The sequence below is a fragment of the Otolemur garnettii genome, unplaced genomic scaffold, assembly GCF_000181295.1.
Source record: "Otolemur garnettii isolate 467f Iridium unplaced genomic scaffold, OtoGar3 scaffold00108, whole genome shotgun sequence".
Taxonomy (NCBI): domain Eukaryota; kingdom Metazoa; phylum Chordata; class Mammalia; order Primates; family Galagidae; genus Otolemur; species Otolemur garnettii.
The window spans coordinates 1,325,069-1,342,508 of NW_003852503.1; the positions used below are offsets into that span (position 1 = coordinate 1,325,069).

The window sequence follows — 17,440 nt, forward strand, 5'->3', positions numbered from 1 at the left end:
GCAAATAACATTTGTTTTGTTGCAAGGGGGATGACCCCCATGGGGACAGAGTACCCCAACCAGACAGTGGTGAGCCACTTCTTCCTGGAGGGTCTGCTGTACACAGCTGAACATCCTGCCCTCTTTTTCCTCCTTTTCCTCCTCATTTACACTGTCACCGTGGCTGGGAATCTCCTCATTCTCCTAACTGTGGGCTCTGACCCTCACCTCCGATCCCCCATGTACCACTTCCTGGGGCACCTCTCCTTCCTGGATGCATGTTTGTCTACTGTGACAGTGCCCAAGGTCATGGCTGGGCTGCTGAGTCGGGATGGGAAGGTGATCCCCTTCGAGGGCTGTGCTGTGCAGCTCTACAGCTTCCACTTCCTGGCCAGCACCGAGTGCTTCCTGTACACAGTCATGGCTTACGACCGCTACCTGGCTATCTGCCAACCCCTGCACTACCCAGTGGCCATGAACAGGCGTATGTGTGCAGGGCTGGCTGGAGTCACTTGGGCCACGGGTGCCATACATTCTGCAATCCACACCTCCCTCACCTTCCACCTGCTCTACTGCGGGCCTCACCACATCGCCTACTTCTTCTGTGACATTCCGCCTGTGCTAAAGCTGGCCTGTGCGGACACCACCATTAACGAGCTCGTCATGCTTGCCAATATCGGCATAGTGGCTGCAGGCTGCCTGATCCTCATCTTCGTATCCTACGTCTTCATCGCTGCGGCTGTGCTGCGCATCCGCACCGCAGAGGGCCGGCAGCGGGCCTTCTCCACCTGCACCGCCCACCTCACCGTGGTGTTCCTGTACTACCTGCCCCCTGTCTGTATCTACCTGCAGCCTCGCTCCAGTGGGGCAGGAGCTGGGGCCCCTGCTGTCTTCTACACCATAATCACTCCCATGCTCAACCCTTTCATTTACACTCTGAGAAACAAAGAGGTGAAGCGGGCCCTACGGAGGCTGTTGTGCCTTAGTCCCCGAGTATCTCAGGTAGGCAGCCCACCCCCCTAACCTGGGTCACCCTCTTGATTTGCCTGTAGCCAAAGCAATTATTCACATCTGAATATGAGGAGGGAAGATCATTCAAGTGGAAATCGGGACAACTGAGTTGCAGCTCAGCCACAAACTTCCCACCCCACCCCTGCCTGCTTCAGGGTCTGGGTCACAAATTTTTTCATCCCTAAAATGAATTGGTTGGATTAAGTGATGTCCAGAGCATCTCCAAAATCTAAGTTCTATGGCTCAGAAGTATGTGACAGGCTACTCACATCCTCACTTATTTCAGTAAGTGATTTTTGTAATCTTTTTATGAAATAATTTTGTTAAATCTTTATTACTAAAGAATAAGAAAAGAATATTACTAAAGAATATTGAAAATAAAAATGTAAGGGGCAAGCGATACGATGAACCTTTGCACACTTATCTCCCAGAGAAGAAACCACCTATTTTAGATACTAAAATACAAGCACAAGGAGAAAAGTGACTTGCCCAGATCCCTTAGAACGTGTCATCATCTTTACTCTTTCACTCACAGTAGCACAGAACTAAGGCCACACTGAGTAGTAGAATTAACACGAGTTTGGAGCCAGTTAGACCCAACCTAATGCCGATCCCACCAGCCATTGATTGTAGAGTGTTGTACAAATTTTATACTTGGAGTTTAACTCCCCTCTCTTAACAGTAAGATTAGGAACAACTACTTTGTAGAGTTTTAGGAGGACTAAATGAGATAATAACTTTAAGTGCGTGGTGTAAAATAGATGCTTTGGTAAACGTCCCAACTCTCTCTGAAGGATTGGCAAGTTTTCAATATCTTCATTGAATAAGTGTTTATAGAACAACCACAAAAAAATGGACATTGTAGACTTCAAAGTGATAAAGCGGAGTTCAGAGTTCTAGTTAAAGTAGTTTGCTATGTAAGTAGGAAGAGTCATGCTGTGTGAAGAAAATGAATGAACGACTCCAAACTACTCTGTGGACTTTAGAGGGCCTTGCCTTAATGGCCAAACAAAAGAATTTAGATTATGCTCTAAGTATCCTATCTATTTATTTCTCCTTTTCTTCACCATCTATAGGAATATCTTTATCATGAGAAGCCACTGTTTTAAATGCTAAACCATGGGATAAGGGAGAAAAGAGAGTTAATATAGTTATAATTATACAATGAATAAACTATAATAGCGTTCTAGATATAAGACAGAAAAATTGTTATACTTGGGTGATGACATTAGAGATGAAGAGACATTTTATACAGTTAGAAGTGTTTTAAATGCCCTCTCATGTGCATTGCAGCACTATTCAGAAAAGTTAAGATGTGGAAGCAACCTAAATGTCCATCAATGGGTATAAATAAAATATGGTATATATACACAGTAGAATATTGATCAACCTTTGACAGGCTGATCTCTCTGCAGCCCCTCCAATTCAGGGTAAAGCATGCAGGTGGGCCATCCTTGTGGTTCCTTATCAAGACCACCAAAGATGAAAGGAGCCCAGAGGCAGCCCAGACAGGGTAACTTCATTAAGACCATCCCTACATGGAGAATCAGCAGGCAGGTGGGCTGAGACCTTTGGACTCCTGCTGGGCAGTTAGATTAGGGAAGCTGGGTTTTTTGCCCTCCTGAGATGAAACTTGTTTTCCCTTTTCCCTCTCTGAATGAGTTATTGGGTTGTTGTTGACAATTTACAAACCCTATGTTTCCAATTACCCAGGTGTAACTCTTCTACACAACCTTCCTGGGGGCTTGAGAGTCTTTTTAAATCCTATTTTTGAATTTTGACATCTTTGCATTTTTTCACGAGTGCTTTTATTTGGAGATCAATAAAAAGTTTCTGAGGAGCTGAAGTGATGCAGCAATGCCTCAAGCTGCTGCTTGGCATGTGAGACAGTGTATGCCTCTCCAGGCTGCCCAGACATTATACATTAAGTTGGTATGAAGTCTCCTTCTTCTTTCAGTGCCATCTTTCTTGTCTGCCCCAGCCCAGGTTGGGATACGCCCAGAATCCTGACATATAGTCAGTGGAACCCTGACATATAGTAAATGAAATAAGTGCAACACAGAAAGACATTTTCCACATTAAAGCTACCTGAAAATTTATCCAATCCAATACTTATTTAGGCTAACCTCTGACTTTTTAAAGATTCCAGTATTTCTGGTGCAATAACCAAGCCCCCAGCCCTTGACCCCTCCCTAAGACCAGTGGGGAACAAGCTCCCTTTCCTTGAGAAATAAACCTTTCCTAAGCTTTTTCATTCCAGCCCTCTCAAGGGTAGAGAAACAGTCTGAAATTAAGGAAGTATGCAGGGAGGGGTTGAAGAAGGGAGGGGTGGATTCCAAATAAAGCCCCCAGTGAAAAGGTCCCCAGTTGTTCTCGGAAACTTGCTTAACACTTGTTTTGTACCCCCTGAACTATGTGACCCCCATCCTATGATCATGAAGTAATGTACTTGTGATGTATATGTACCCCCACCCAGAGTTGTGTAAATTTTTATGATGTACCCTTACCTAGTGACCCTTGAGCTGTATTGAACTGTGCTAACCGCCATGATTGGCTTCTGTATTGTGCTAGCTTGCTGACCTTGGAAAATAATAGTATAAAGGCTCTTCACCCATTATTTGAGGCTGCTTGTGAGCCTACCACAACAGCCCCCTGTAGGTACACCTGCAGGTGTATTAAATTTGTAATAAATTTCTATTAATTAATTACATCTGAAGTGGGGTTCATCCTTCTCTCACATTTGCTGTCTTATTTCACAGGGAGTCTTATGATGCAATCAGTAATCCACTCTTTTTTATGTATACCTTACTCATATAACAAAAAAGGTAAATTTTTATGGCAAAGGAAATTAGAAACATTCCACAAAAGCACGTAAACAGTGCATAAATGACCTTGTTTGGGAAAATAAAAATCAGATTTCAAAAAAATCAGGATCTAGAATGTTACATACTTCACATACATTCTCAGTGTGGGCAACGCCCCATAGAATAATACTGTTGAGGTAACTCAATTAATAGATGCTTCGGTTTTCCCTAATCCATTCATGTGGGATAATCAAATTAAGTAGGCATATAAAAATAAAAGGAGCCAGATGCAATGGCTCATGCCTGTAATCCCAGCACTGTGGGAGTCTAAGGAGGGAGAATTGCTTGAGCTCAGGAGTTCCAGAAATGCCTGAGTAAGAGTGAGACCCCAACTCCTAACAAAATGGAAAAACCCAGACGGGCACACAGTGAGCACTTGTAATCCCAGCGGCTTCCGGAGGCTGAGGCAGAGGGATGCCCACAGCCCAAGTCTGAGGTTACAGTGAGCTATGACGCCATCGCACTCTGCTCAGGGCATAGGGTGGGACTCTGTCTCAACAAAATAAATAAATAAATAGAAAATAAATATATTGTGTATTCATTTTAAAAAAAAATGTTTTGGAAACAAAGTCTTACTCTGTTGCCCAGGCTAGGGTACAATGGCCTCAGCCTACCTCATAGCAACCTCAAACTCCTGGGCATAAGCAAACTTCCTGCGTTAGCCTCCTGAGTAGCTGGGACTATAGATGTGTGCCACCATGCCTGGCTAATTTTTCTATTTTTGTGGGAACAGGTCTTACTTTGCTCAGGCTTATCTTGAACTTCTGATCTCAAGTTATCCTCCTTCTTTGGCCTCCCAGAGTGAGAGGATTACAGGACTGAGCCATGGTGCTCAGCTTAGAAATGCATTTAATAAAAACAAAAATTAACAGTGATACCAACCTCCCCTCAGACTAATAGTCTATCTTTGCTTTAAGAAATATTGTCACATAAGGGCATCCTTTTTCAGAGTGAATACACATATCAGATATAATACTGACCAATCCATTTTGGACTTTTTTTTTTTTTTTCAGTTTTTGGCCAAGGCTGGGTTTGAACCTACCACCTCCAGTATATGGGGCCGGCACCCTACTCCTTGAGCCATAGGTGCTGCCCTGGATGCATTTTTTTAATTGGTCTATTCCTATAAACTGGAAGCCTTTGGGGCAATGTAGCACCAAAAAAAAAAAAAAAAAAAAAATTCTCTGAGTAAGGTAATTATTTGCCATAGTTCACAAAATTTCATCCTAATACAATTTGTTTCAGCTAGGAGCCCTAACTGTTTTCAGTGAAGAAAACAGAAATAATTTCAGGAATTTTAAGCAAGAAGAATTATAAGGAATTTAGTGCTTACAAAACCACCAAGTTTGCTTAGGAAATAGGATCCACCCACCAGGGAAGGTTAAGGCGGTCAGAGCTCATCTGCAGGGCCCATCCCAGTATTCAATATTTTGGGAGCACTTTCTCTAATTACTGAAAGTCAGAACAAGGCTGGCCCTTCCCTGTTCTTTTCCCATATTAAAAAATAGATGACTTTTATGAACTCACCATTTTATAAAGATTTGGGGATCACAGAATGATTAATATTTTTCTTAACTGATACTTGTGATTATCACTTATTTGTTGAATATTTTAAACCATAAAATCTTTAGCATATAAACCACTAAGAGCATATACTAGCTTTTAATTTTCAAGGAGAAAAGGGAAAAACATAATTTACCAAGAATAAAATTTGCCAACAATTTGACATGGCTTTACATTTTCCAATTCCATCATCAGTAAAACTTGTATTGTTTATGTTTTATTGAATCTCTGCAATTCATGCTATGCTCTAGAGTACGCAAAATGTTTCGATAGAATCACCCTAGAAAGATCGTTCTATCACAATAGTTCACACTGTGAACTGCATGTTTAACGAGCTGCATGTTTAACGTTTGTTAGGAAGGTGGTTGGAGAAGGCAGGGAATTTGGGAAGTAGACACTTACATAGAATCTATATAAATGAGACGAGAATTTTCATTTGTTCTATTTGATAAGCAAGAGTCAAATGCTTTTTCTAATCTCTATAGATCACCAAAGTGCAAACTACATCCAACTCTATCTTGAAACTCCTGTGAAACCCATTTTATAGATGAGAAAACTGAAGCTCAGAGAATTTAGGTAATTTTTATGATTTCATTGTATGGTCAAAATGCTCAAGTCATCACTAACCAGTTTAAGAGAATTTCCCAAAATTTAAATTCAGTAGCATTTTCTTTTCTACCCGTGTATCCGCAAAATAACTCTCTCTTTTGTTTAAAGAAGTATGGTCCCGCTCTAGGACAAATCTCAAACACTTCACCCCCTGTAGCCTCAAAGGACTAATTACATTGTTTATTTCTAGGGAGCTTGGGTCAAAGTTGTTGTCTATGGGGATTTTCCTTCAAACACGCTAATGTAAATTTTAATTAATTGAATGTGTAAAGAAATAATCATGCAAAGTTATGGTAAACTCTCTTACAATATTGTAAAGGAGTTTTGCTTGGTATTACTTGAAGCAGAAAGCCTGTTGATGCAAGAAGCCTTCGGTGTGTTCCACTGTCCACAAGCAGGAACCATACACATTCTCTGAGTACACGTCCTTCAAACTGGCTAGAGGAAGAAGCTTAAGAAATGCAGCGTTGGAACAGGTACACGGGTCAACTTATATCAGCCTCCTCTCTCAGGCATCTTTGTATACCCAAAATTTATTCTTGACTTAGGGATTCTTGAGGAATTAGAGATTTTTGTCTATAAGTACTGTAAGGCATAAAGATTTGCACTATTGAAAAATATTTCTAAATTTCTGTTTATGGATAGATGGTAGAAATGGGAACCATCTAGTAATATATTTAACTATTGGATTCTACATAGATAGGCCGATATTTGAGTCGATAATGTACAGATTGCACCATGAGAAGTTCTGGTTTTCATCTTTTGAGTAGCCAGAAAGTGAACCTAACAACTTTACCTTTGATTAAGGGCTAAAGTATCAAGACTCCAGCTTTTAGAAAATTTGAAGTACTCACTGAAGTGTGATGTAAAGATTAAGTTTTAATTGTAGAGGAATAATTGGTAACTTCTTATATTTGAAAGAACACAAGACAAAGTACTCTACCCCAAATAGACAATTTTAAGGATTTTTTTTATTTCACAATTACGATGCTAGCCATTTAACTAAAAGCTTTTAAAGCTGGCCTATAATCCCAGCAATTACAACAATGTAAAGGCCTCCTTGGGAGACCAAGGCGGGTGGATTACCTGACATCACAGATTTGAAACCGGCCTAAGCCAGAGCAAGACTCCATCTCTAAAAATAGCCGGGAATTGTGGCAGGCAGGTGTCTGTATTCCCAGATACTTAGGAGGCTGAGGCAAGAGAATTGCTTAAGCCCAGGAGTTTGAGGTTGCTGTGAGCTATGATGCCACAGCACTATACCAAGGGTGACAAAGTGAGACTCTGTCTTAAAAAAAAAAAAAAAAAGCCTTTAAGATTTACCAAACTATCTCTTTATAAGAAGAAAAATAACAAAATATTCACATCTCTATCTTTAACACATTAATAAGATTATTTGACAATTATTCAAAAGCAAGATCAAGCAATCCACCCACCTCGGCCTCCCAGAGTGCTAGGAGTACAGGCATCAGCCATTGTCCTGGCCCAAATCAGCATTTTAAAGAAACAAATTAGATGATTCTGATAAAGGTTTTCCATGCCCTTAGGCAAAATTCAATAAGCCTATATTTACCCTTGATTAATAAGGTGTGAAAGTCATTCAAGCATCAAGATGCCAGGAGTGTCTAAAGCGAGAAAAGAGAAACAAACCAAGCAAAGGCAGTGTCAACAGGATGGGAAGGATCTGGCCAGGGGAGGCATGAAAGGGCTAACAAGGCTGGCAGACTAAATACACGCGTTAGCACACACAAATCAATCGGACAGGGAGAAATTCAGAAGACCAAATGCTCCTTGTGGAAGAAGGAACTAGGAAAGGTTCTGAGCAGCTCAGGTTTATGATAAGCTCGGCAGGAGGTTCCATCTTGCAGAAGAGAGATGGGATGGCTTTGACAATTTCACCCTACCAGCTTTAGGATAATATGCAAAATGTATAATAGCGTGAAGGAAATACTTACCGGGGACTGATAAAACAGGTAGGTACTGGGCAGCACCTGGGGCTCAGTGGGTAGGGGGCTGGTCCTATACACTGAGGGTGGCGGGTTCAAACCCGGCCCCAGATAAACTGCAATAAAAAGTAGCCAGGCGTTCTGGCAAGCACCTGTTGTCCCAGCTACTCCAGAGGCTGAGGCAAGAGAATTGCTTAAACCTAAGACTCTGAGGTTGTTGTGTGCTGTGATGCCACAGCACTTGACCAAGGGCGATATAAAGTGAGACTCTGTCTCTAAAAAAAAAAAAAAAAAAAAAAAAAAGAAATCACAAAAGGAAAACCGGGTAGGTACTTAGATGTTATTTTATGGCTGTAACTAGTTAGCGGTTAGAAATTAACCATGATTAATATTTCATCTTTGTATCCAAGCAGCATGCTTCACTTTCTACATGATATAAATGTGGGATACCCTGTGATGGAACTAGAAGGACAAGGTTCAGGAAAGGGGATGCATCTTCTAGGCATGGGGCCATAGCCCCATCTGGGGTGCAGGGCCATAACCCTGCTGCCACTGCTCTGGAGGAGGAACTGAAAGTCTCTTGGATAAGGCCCAATGTAACACACATTCTAAAGGTATTTTCATTATTTCAAGATCAAATCTTTAAAGTATAACAATGTTTATATGTAGAATTTTTATCATTAGTCAACAGATGAAGTACGGTGACAAGTGGAAATCAGTATCAAATCAAATTTATAGTCACAAACTCTCTCATATAAGACCTTAATGGTTTGGCAGTTGAGAGTTCAGGCTCTGAATTCAGACAGCCTAAAGCTGTAATCACTAACCCTATTACTCATTAACATGGGTCCATAACCCCCCTAGCCCTACTCCTGGCCTGATGCCTGTAAGCATTGTATAGTTGCTGAAACTTAACAATGAAATGAATGCCAAGTCTCTGGCGTTTAACTACTCAATAAATTCTAGGTGTTATTACTGTGGGTATCATTATATGATGGCATTCCAAATCCATATCCTTTTTTCCCGTGACAAGTTCAAGTTTCACAGTCATGTTTACTAGTGCCGTGGTCAGACACCAGAGTCAGATAAGCTTAAAACACACATCCTTGCTCTACTTCTCAATTTTAAAAAACCTGCTGGGTTATAGTTTGCGCAATTATAAAGTGGACTATAATGATGGCTAATTGTGTAAATGAAGTCACTGTGCTGATCAATGTGTCACAGCTCTAATTCCTTTCACTGTTTCTCACTTTCTTGAGCAGTAATGTTAGTGCAAAAGCCAAAAAACCATTTCCAACAAGAACAATCTTTAACTGTGTGACATTAGGGAAATTATGCTAGGCTCTACACCACACCCAAGGTTAGGCAGAGATTCAGAATGGTAAAATTTTAAACATGGACGTAGGAATGATATTGTCATTATCTGGAATCATATGACAGATAACCAGCCAACTAAGGAAGATACTCAAGACTTAATAAGTATGTATTCAGATTAACTATTAAAAGAATACTGAATAACAGACTTCAGCGGATATATTTTATAACAGTAGCATTGAGTATTTGACAGCTAAATTTTACAGTTACTTTTGATAATATTTAGCCAGTACTTTGGAAACGACCAGAGTAGCACATTTTTCTTATCTGAAATGATCGTGTTATCCTTCAATAGGGCTCTAGTATCCTTGTATGAGTTTTATTAAGGTGATTTTTTTCATTTGAGAGATATAAGCCCTGGACTAGCAGTAGGAAGCATCATTACTAGCTAGCTATTTCAATCTCACCATCTATTCCTGCCAAAATGGATATAAAGAGAACATGCCCTGAGTGTCTCTCTCATTCACCCTTCAAACCTGGATTCCTGGCCTCAGTTTACAATCTTTAAGGTAGCTTCAGCCACAATTGAGAAAATATCTGTACTCCTCATAGTCACACTGGTAGTCTGGAGCTATAGATGGTCTTGGATTAAATTTTATCAAAACATTCAACTCTTAAATTCTGCCTCTGCCACTTGCTCCCTATTTGATCATAGAGGAGTCACTAATTTCCTCAGTCACCTTTTCCTTCTCTATGAGAATAGTAAATCCTACTTTGAACAGTTAGAAGATATCTCTGCATACGTTATCAATTTCCAATCCATGATTGTGTTCAATACCATCCTTGTTATTCGTTTTTTACTGCTTGCCATCATAATTTGTTTCTTTCTTTGCAAGTGGGTGTCAAGCAGAAATACAGATCAATCTACTCTCAGAATGTAAGGAACAGCGTCAGGTACCGTAGGATTTTATTGACTGGTTAACTGATTGTTAGTAGCTATAGACCAGTTACAAAGGTCTCCTTTGTTTCTCTTGCAGCTAACTGGAGATGAGCCCTGAAAACTGGACTCAGATAACAGAGTTTGTCCTTCTGGGATTCCCCAGTAGCCACATCCTGCAGATCCTGATGTTCTTGGGGTTAATGGCAACCTACGTTACAACAGCCACAGGCAACCTGCTAATTATCGTGCTCTGCTGGATGGACCGTCGCCTGCACACCCAGATGTACTTCTTCCTGAGAAATCTATCCTTCCTGGAGCTGTTACTGGTGTCTGTTGTGGTCCCCAGGATGCTTGTCATCCTGGTCACAGGAGATCAGAGCATCTCATTTGCCGGCTGCATCACCCAGTCCTACCTCTACTTCCTCTTGGGCACCACCGACTTCTTCCTGTTAGCTGTCATGGCTCTGGATCGTTATGTGGCCATCTGCCGACCGCTCCACTATGAGGTCCTCATGAGTGGCCCTGTGTGTTCCCGGCTAGTGCTGGCCTCCTGGCTGGCCGGATTCCTCTGGGTTCTCTGCCCCACCATCCTCATGGCCAGCCTGCCTTTCTGTGGCCCCAACGGTATTGACCACTTCTTTTGTGACAGTTGGCCCTTGCTGAGGCTCTCCTGCGGGGACACCCACCTGCTGGAGCTGGTGGCTTTTGTGCTGTCCACGTCAGTGTTGCTGGGCTCGCTGGCCCTCACCTCGGCATCCTACATCTGCATTCTGGCCACTGTCCTCAGGGCCCCCACGGCAGCCGAGCGCAGGAAGGCCTTCTCCACGTGCACCTCGCATCTGACCGTGGTGGTCATCGTCTACGGCAGCTCCATCTTTCTCTACATCCGCCTGTCGGAGGCTCAGTCCATGCTGCTCAGCAAAGGCGTCTCGGTGCTGAGCTGCATCCTCACCCCGCTCCTGAACCCGTTCATCTTCACTCTCCGCAACGACAAGGTGAAGCAGGCCCTGAGGGAGGCCGTGTGGCCCAGGCCTGTGGCGGAGAGGATACGAGGAGGGTCACGCGGCAAAGGAAATGCTCCTCTTAAGAGGTCAAATGTTCACTGGAAATTTTTTAAACACGGTAGAAGTTTAGAGGGCTCAGGCAACGCCCTGCTCTTTAAACAACAGTCTTCACAAATATCCAAATACAGTGTCGCCTTCACTGCCCTGCCATCTTCCTTGGGCCTCCTGGTTCCGCGGAAGGCTCACCCAACCGGTCAAATTTCAGGCTTCTGGTAAGGACACATTTCCTTTGAAATGGAATCCTGGGATTGGAGAGCATGCATGGTGGCCTTGGGGCAAGGAGGCTGCTCCTCTTCCACTATCCTGTCAGTCTCCCTACCACGTGGCCAAACAATGATAGGGAGATGAAGATTTGGAGCTCAGAGGGGAGACCCTCTGAGGCCTTCTGACCAGACTGGTTATTACCAATGAGATTAACCAGCACCTCTGTGTCGGGAAATCCCATTCCTACTACAGTAATAAATGTCTCTTTGACTCTCATTTGTTAATCCTCTTTATGTGACTAGCAGCCCCTGTAGGCATCTTAGAAAGGAAGAATGCAAGACCACTGAAATATGTGCACAGCTCTAATTTCCAAATTAAATTCTGCCTAGTGGATTCCAGCTTCAGGGGTAATCGTTCAATGGTGCATTTAAGACATACTGTTAAAACTTAATATGTTTTAGGCACTGCCACCTCAGTGAGCATATACACAAGCCACTTTCTCACGTTTCTTTGGCCTCATCGTGTGTAAAATAAAGGGACTGAATCAGGGGTTTTTAATATGCGGGAGAATCATATCTCTTTCAGAATTTCGTAAAATCTGTAACTCCTTTCCTCCAAATAATTCATATATATACACATATATACACACATATATTATTTATTTATTGAGACAGAGTCTCACTTTGTCACCCTCAGTACGGTGCTGTGGCATCATAGCTCAAAGCAACCTCAGACTCTTGGGCTCAAGTGATTCTTTTCCCTCAGCTTCCCAAGTAGCTGGGACTGCAGGCACCCACCCTAATGCCCGGCTATTTTTAGAGACTTGGTCTCACTCTTGCTCAAGCTGATCTCGAACCCATGAGCTCAGGCAATCCACCTGCCTCGGCCTCCCACAGTGCTACGATTACAGGCGTGAACCATACATATACAATTTAGCATAAGATTTCAGGTTGTTTTTGGACTTAAACCCATCCATGGAACCCTAACTTAGATAATTAGAAGTTCTTTTGGGCTCTGGCAATTTATGATTCTATATGATTATATGGAGTTCTGTTCAAACACACTTTCCCAATACATTTCAATACCAAGTACCATCACTAGCATTATATTTCAGTAGTAACACAGATGGATAGACAGATGGATGACAGAAAGATGTGGAGAAGTAGATTGAAGGAGGAATAGAAGTAGAGAGATGGCTGTAGTATCCAACACTGTGTACATTAATGATATACTAGGCAGGCTCTGTTGTATCCTCTGGAAAGACCAATCAACTTCACTATGCCTTATGTAAGCCATTTGCAAAACCAGAAAACACTGTGCACATAGTGAACTCTTAAGCGGCATATGCTAAATGGTATGGAAAGTTAGACTGTTTCCATATCAGTCCACTGTCCCAAATTTTTACCACTTTCAGTATCCACTGGGCCACTTAAGTATGATTTGGGGGGAAGGTAAGTAATGATTTTTGTATGAATAGCAGGATCAAGTTGATAATCTTTTGGCCCTTGCTCTACCAATTTTGCTGTACCAATGCAATCAGGTGGTCCTGGAAAATTACATTCCCTTCCTAACAAAGAATAGGCAGATATATTATTCTCTGTCAAACAACTTCAAAATACTTTCTATATATGACAATAAATCTCTTTAGATGCCTCAGTCTCCTAAATCCCATGGCAAATGAACCCTATTTAAAGTCTTCGTTCAGTTCTGCCCTAACACAGAGTAAAAGACATTTAATTCTTCAGTTATCTTTGGACCTTTCCAGAACTTCTGCCATTCTACTAAGACACATTGATTTTATCGTTCACAAGAACCATTCTGGAGTCGAATGAAAAAATATTTTGCAATCAATAAACCAAAACGTTTAAACTGCCTCCTTGGGCCATGCAGTCAGAAAGCTTTCTACTCCAAAGGTTTCTTTGGAGTGAGACTTTCTGAGACTCACAGCCACAGGGAGAAAGAGAGAAGATAGGAACAGAGGAGATACCCACCAGTTTGGAGTCTTGCAGCATTTTCATGAAGATAATAGTTATGAAATATAGGGCGGGACTGAGAATAAAAAGAATTTTCTATTTCTCTTTAGTGCCCCCTTCACAACCAGGATCTAGGCCTGAGAAGGAAGCAAATGAGGGAAATAATAGGAGAACAAGGGAACACAGGGACAAAGTGAGCAGAGGATGACAGGTGTGTCTTGACAGTCTTTATTGCGCTGCGTCTGGGATATAGTGAGGGAAGCGCCAAAGGCAGGAGGCCTCTTCCTGCTTCCCAATGAGGTCACCTGAAGAGCTATATGTGGTGACATTAAACTCATGAAAGAGAAGCAGGATAGTGAGGCAAAGGCAGGGCCACGCTCCTTGTGGTTTGGGTAGAATCCAAGACCCTAGATGCCCCTGAAGCAGGATGCAGATGAAGCCTGAGAGTTGGTGCATGTCAAGGGTTCTTTGTCCAGGGGTGAAATGATTGAGCCCTAGGGAGTGTGGGGAATCCTTGGCTGAGGATGTATGGAGAAAGGGCAAAAGAATCAATGGGGATTTATATTCCAATCCAGATTTTAGGTGACGTTAATTAGTATGGGAGCATCACCAGCCCTGACCAAAAAGAAAAACCAGACTTTATCATTCACAGCTCTATCATTCATACACATTAGCATCAGGGGTCAGCAGAGTGCTCAGAGATAGAATTACTCTCCTATCCAGTCAACACTCCAGAAAGCAGCCCAGGGCAGCCAGCCAGGGCAGAGATCAACAAGTACTCAGAGGACATTGTACAGGTATAAGGACTTGGCCCTCCTTCACCATCCTGGGTCAGGTAAACTACACACTCATCCAAATGTTAATATTTTAAAACTACTCTAAAAGAGGTCAGGGTTAGAAAAAGGGAGAGGATAAAATCCTAATGAAATAAATTATTTTCTAAAGGAAATTGCCATTTACTTAAGGGACTATTCAGTGATTTTTTTTTTAATTTTTCCCACAAAAGTAAATGTACAAAACTTGTCAAAATTTTTGCTATTTTTTACAATACAGAAGATGACACTTGTGAGGAAAATAATATCACTTATTACAAAATAAAGAAGCTGCATTTATTTGCACATAAGACCCTATAAAAGCAAACATATGACCTTGTTGAAAATTTATGATAAAGAGGACGAGACTCTTTCAAGATCGCATCTCCCTCTTCTCTAACCCTTTATTCTTTGGAGTCTGACCCATGCTTTAGGCACTTATACTAAAATGTTCTTTCTCAGCTGGTTAATATTGTAGGAAGCAAGTATACTTCTACTAATTTACTAAAATATAAGTAATGGACAATGACTTAATGCTAAATGGCAGACAGATGTGCTGAATGTCATGTTCTTGCTATACTATATCCATGAAGGTTATCGTTGAATAAGTAACATTTAATAAGTTAAATAATCAAAACTTTGCATAGTTTTATTTTAAAATGGATTCTTCAGTATGGAGGTGGGATAAGAAGGTACAGGTCCTCTGATACAGGTAAGAATCAATTGATTAACTTGGTGATAGGAGATACAGAAATTGAATCCCCCAGGAAAGGTTAAGATGCTGGGGAAGAATACAGAGATGCTGAGAGAGAGCCATGCCCATCTCTCCATCCTGTCTAAAGCGGAATCAGAGATGCTGGGGGTACTTATGTATTATCTGACACCACTCTCTATTTAGGGACCAGAGGCTGAAAGCCCATCACGGCATCAACTCTGAATCTACACAGATTAAAAGATAGCTGGACTTAAAAGGCCAAGTTTGTGAGCAAGGATGTGAAAATAAAATTCTCACACGCAAGTCTTCTGGGGACCAGTCCCCTCAAGCCAATTCCCCTTTGATTTGGTAACCCACCTCCCCCAATTCCCCATTCTTCAGCTCTCTATGAATCATCTTCTACTCCATCTCCCCACATCCCAATATCCAGTCTTCCTGACTCTCCCAGCCACACTTGGCCTCGGCCATTTTAAAATAGCAATTCTATCCATGATGCCAATCTAACTGATAGACGCTTACAATGAGATATTGACCCTTAAGATGCTATGTTTTAGATACCATCAAGAACTTGGGCTCCAAAGTGATATAGACTTGAGCTGGATTCCAGAAACAAGTTCTTAGTTTTTGTACTTGGTTCTCTTTAAAATCAGGATGATATCCATCTCATAAGAACGCTAAGAGAATTAAAATAAGTAAAAATCACATGATACAATGCCTGATACATCGTAAGTTCTTACCAAATGTTATTTAGATGATGATGATGACGACAACAATGACCTTAGAAACTATGAGGAAGAAAACAATTTGCCCAAGGTGGTTTCCATTCTCTTCATTCAGTCAGTCTCCTAAAAACAGAACTCAGAGTCCTACATTTCTTTCAGTCTCTAGATCCCTCTTGTCTTCAGGAAATTTAAAAATGTTTGAGCTCTTCAAACATAGTTACCAAGAACTGTCCTCAGGAATGAGACACCAGACTTATCACCTCTCTGAATACTGCAGTGGAACATTTGCAGCATGGCTAATGGCACACTTATCTGGTAAAGTGCCCTCTGACCCAAACAGTACTTCCATATAACACTTGATCCTTTTGCTCTTGGAGGCACTTAGGATCGGTTCTATGATATTCATCCCATACTCCAATTGAATAAAAGTTCGGATCATCAGAATTTATTTTAGGTTAAAAAAAATAGAGAAGCAGCAGGCAATGACTTTTGCCTACTTTGTGAGTCCTCCCAAACAGGTTAGGTTGGTCCACTGAAGCAACTTTCAAATTCTCAAGTCCCTGCCTTTGCCAACCTAGGGGTCAGTACTCCAGGCTACTGATAAGGTCCTTTTGCTTCTCCAAAGCTTCTTCATGGCCACGATTACTTCCTTGTTTCTCAAGGTATAGATGGCAGGATTCAGCATGGGGGTGACCATTGTGTATAGCACAGAGACGGCCTTGTCCATGGGGAATGTCCGAAAAGGCCTGGCATAGATATAGATGCAAGGCACAAAGATCAAGGTCACCACAGCAATGTGAGAGGCACAAGTGGACAGGGCCTTGCTGCGGTCCTCCCGCGAGTGGCTCTGGAGCATAATTAGCAGTGCTGTGTAGGATCCCAGCAGCACCAAAAAGCACATCAGGGTCACCAGGCCATTGTTAGATACCATCAGAAGCTCTAAAACAAACGTATCTGTGCAGGCCAATTTGATCAGCTGAGGCACATCACAATAAAAGTTGTCCAGCCTGTTGGGCCCACAGAATGGCAGACGGATAGTCAGTCCAACCTGCACTATGGAATGGATGAAGCCCCCCACCCAGGAGGCCGCCATGAGGAGTCCACAGACTGTCCGATTCATAATCAGCATGTAGCGCAGGGGGTGGGAAATAGCGACATAGCGGTCGTATGCCATGACAGTGAGCAGGAAGATCTTGATGCCACCAATGAAGTGGAAGAAGAAGAGCTGAGTCAGGCAGCCACCAAAGGAAATGGTAGGGTTGCCCGAGAGCAAGTCAACCAGCATCCTAGGTGCCGTGATGGAAGAGTAGCAGAAGTCCAGGAATGAAAGGTTGCCCAAGAGAAAATACATGGTTGTGTGCAGATGTGGGTCGGACGTCACTATGGCCACAATAAGGAGATTTCCAGTTACAGTCGTAAGATACACAACAGAGAAGACAAGGAAGAAGGAAAACCGGAGCTCCCATACCTGAGAGAGCCCCAGGAGAACAAATCCTGTCACCTGGGAATGGTTTGTTGGATTCATCTAGTTGGTATGACTTGGCATATGAACCTGCTAAGACAGATGGACATATTTATTAGGGGATCTGTCACCCTCTCTAAAATAATTTTCTCCGTCCCCTCTGGGGGGAATTCTCCACTATTTAATTTACCATAGGAAGAATGTCATAAGTGGTTGGTTCTACAGGACACCTAGCATTTGGATATCATATATTGGTATAATT

The 17,440-nt window shown here is 42.1% G+C and overlaps 3 protein-coding genes across 3 annotated transcripts; 2 read left to right on the forward strand and 1 right to left on the reverse strand.

Annotated features, from left to right (window-relative positions):
* On the forward strand, positions 1-1,002 carry LOC100945808 (olfactory receptor 10S1). The gene has a single exon (XM_003796785.2). The coding sequence runs from the start codon at positions 31-33 to the stop codon at positions 1,000-1,002; it is 972 nt and encodes a 323-aa protein (XP_003796833.1). The 5' UTR covers positions 1-30.
* A 9,331-nt stretch (positions 1,003-10,333) lies between these two features.
* On the forward strand, positions 10,334-11,506 carry LOC100954528 (olfactory receptor 6T1). Its single transcript, XM_003796901.1, has one exon. The coding sequence runs from the start codon at positions 10,334-10,336 to the stop codon at positions 11,504-11,506; it is 1,173 nt and encodes a 390-aa protein (XP_003796949.1).
* Positions 11,507-16,297: 4,791 nt separating this feature from the next.
* On the reverse strand, positions 16,298-17,241 carry LOC100954841 (olfactory receptor 4D5). Its single transcript, XM_003796902.2, is given in 2 exon segments — positions 16,298-16,332; positions 16,335-17,241. Coding segments are annotated over 2 exon segments (942 nt in total).
* Positions 17,242-17,440: the final 199 nt, after the last annotated feature.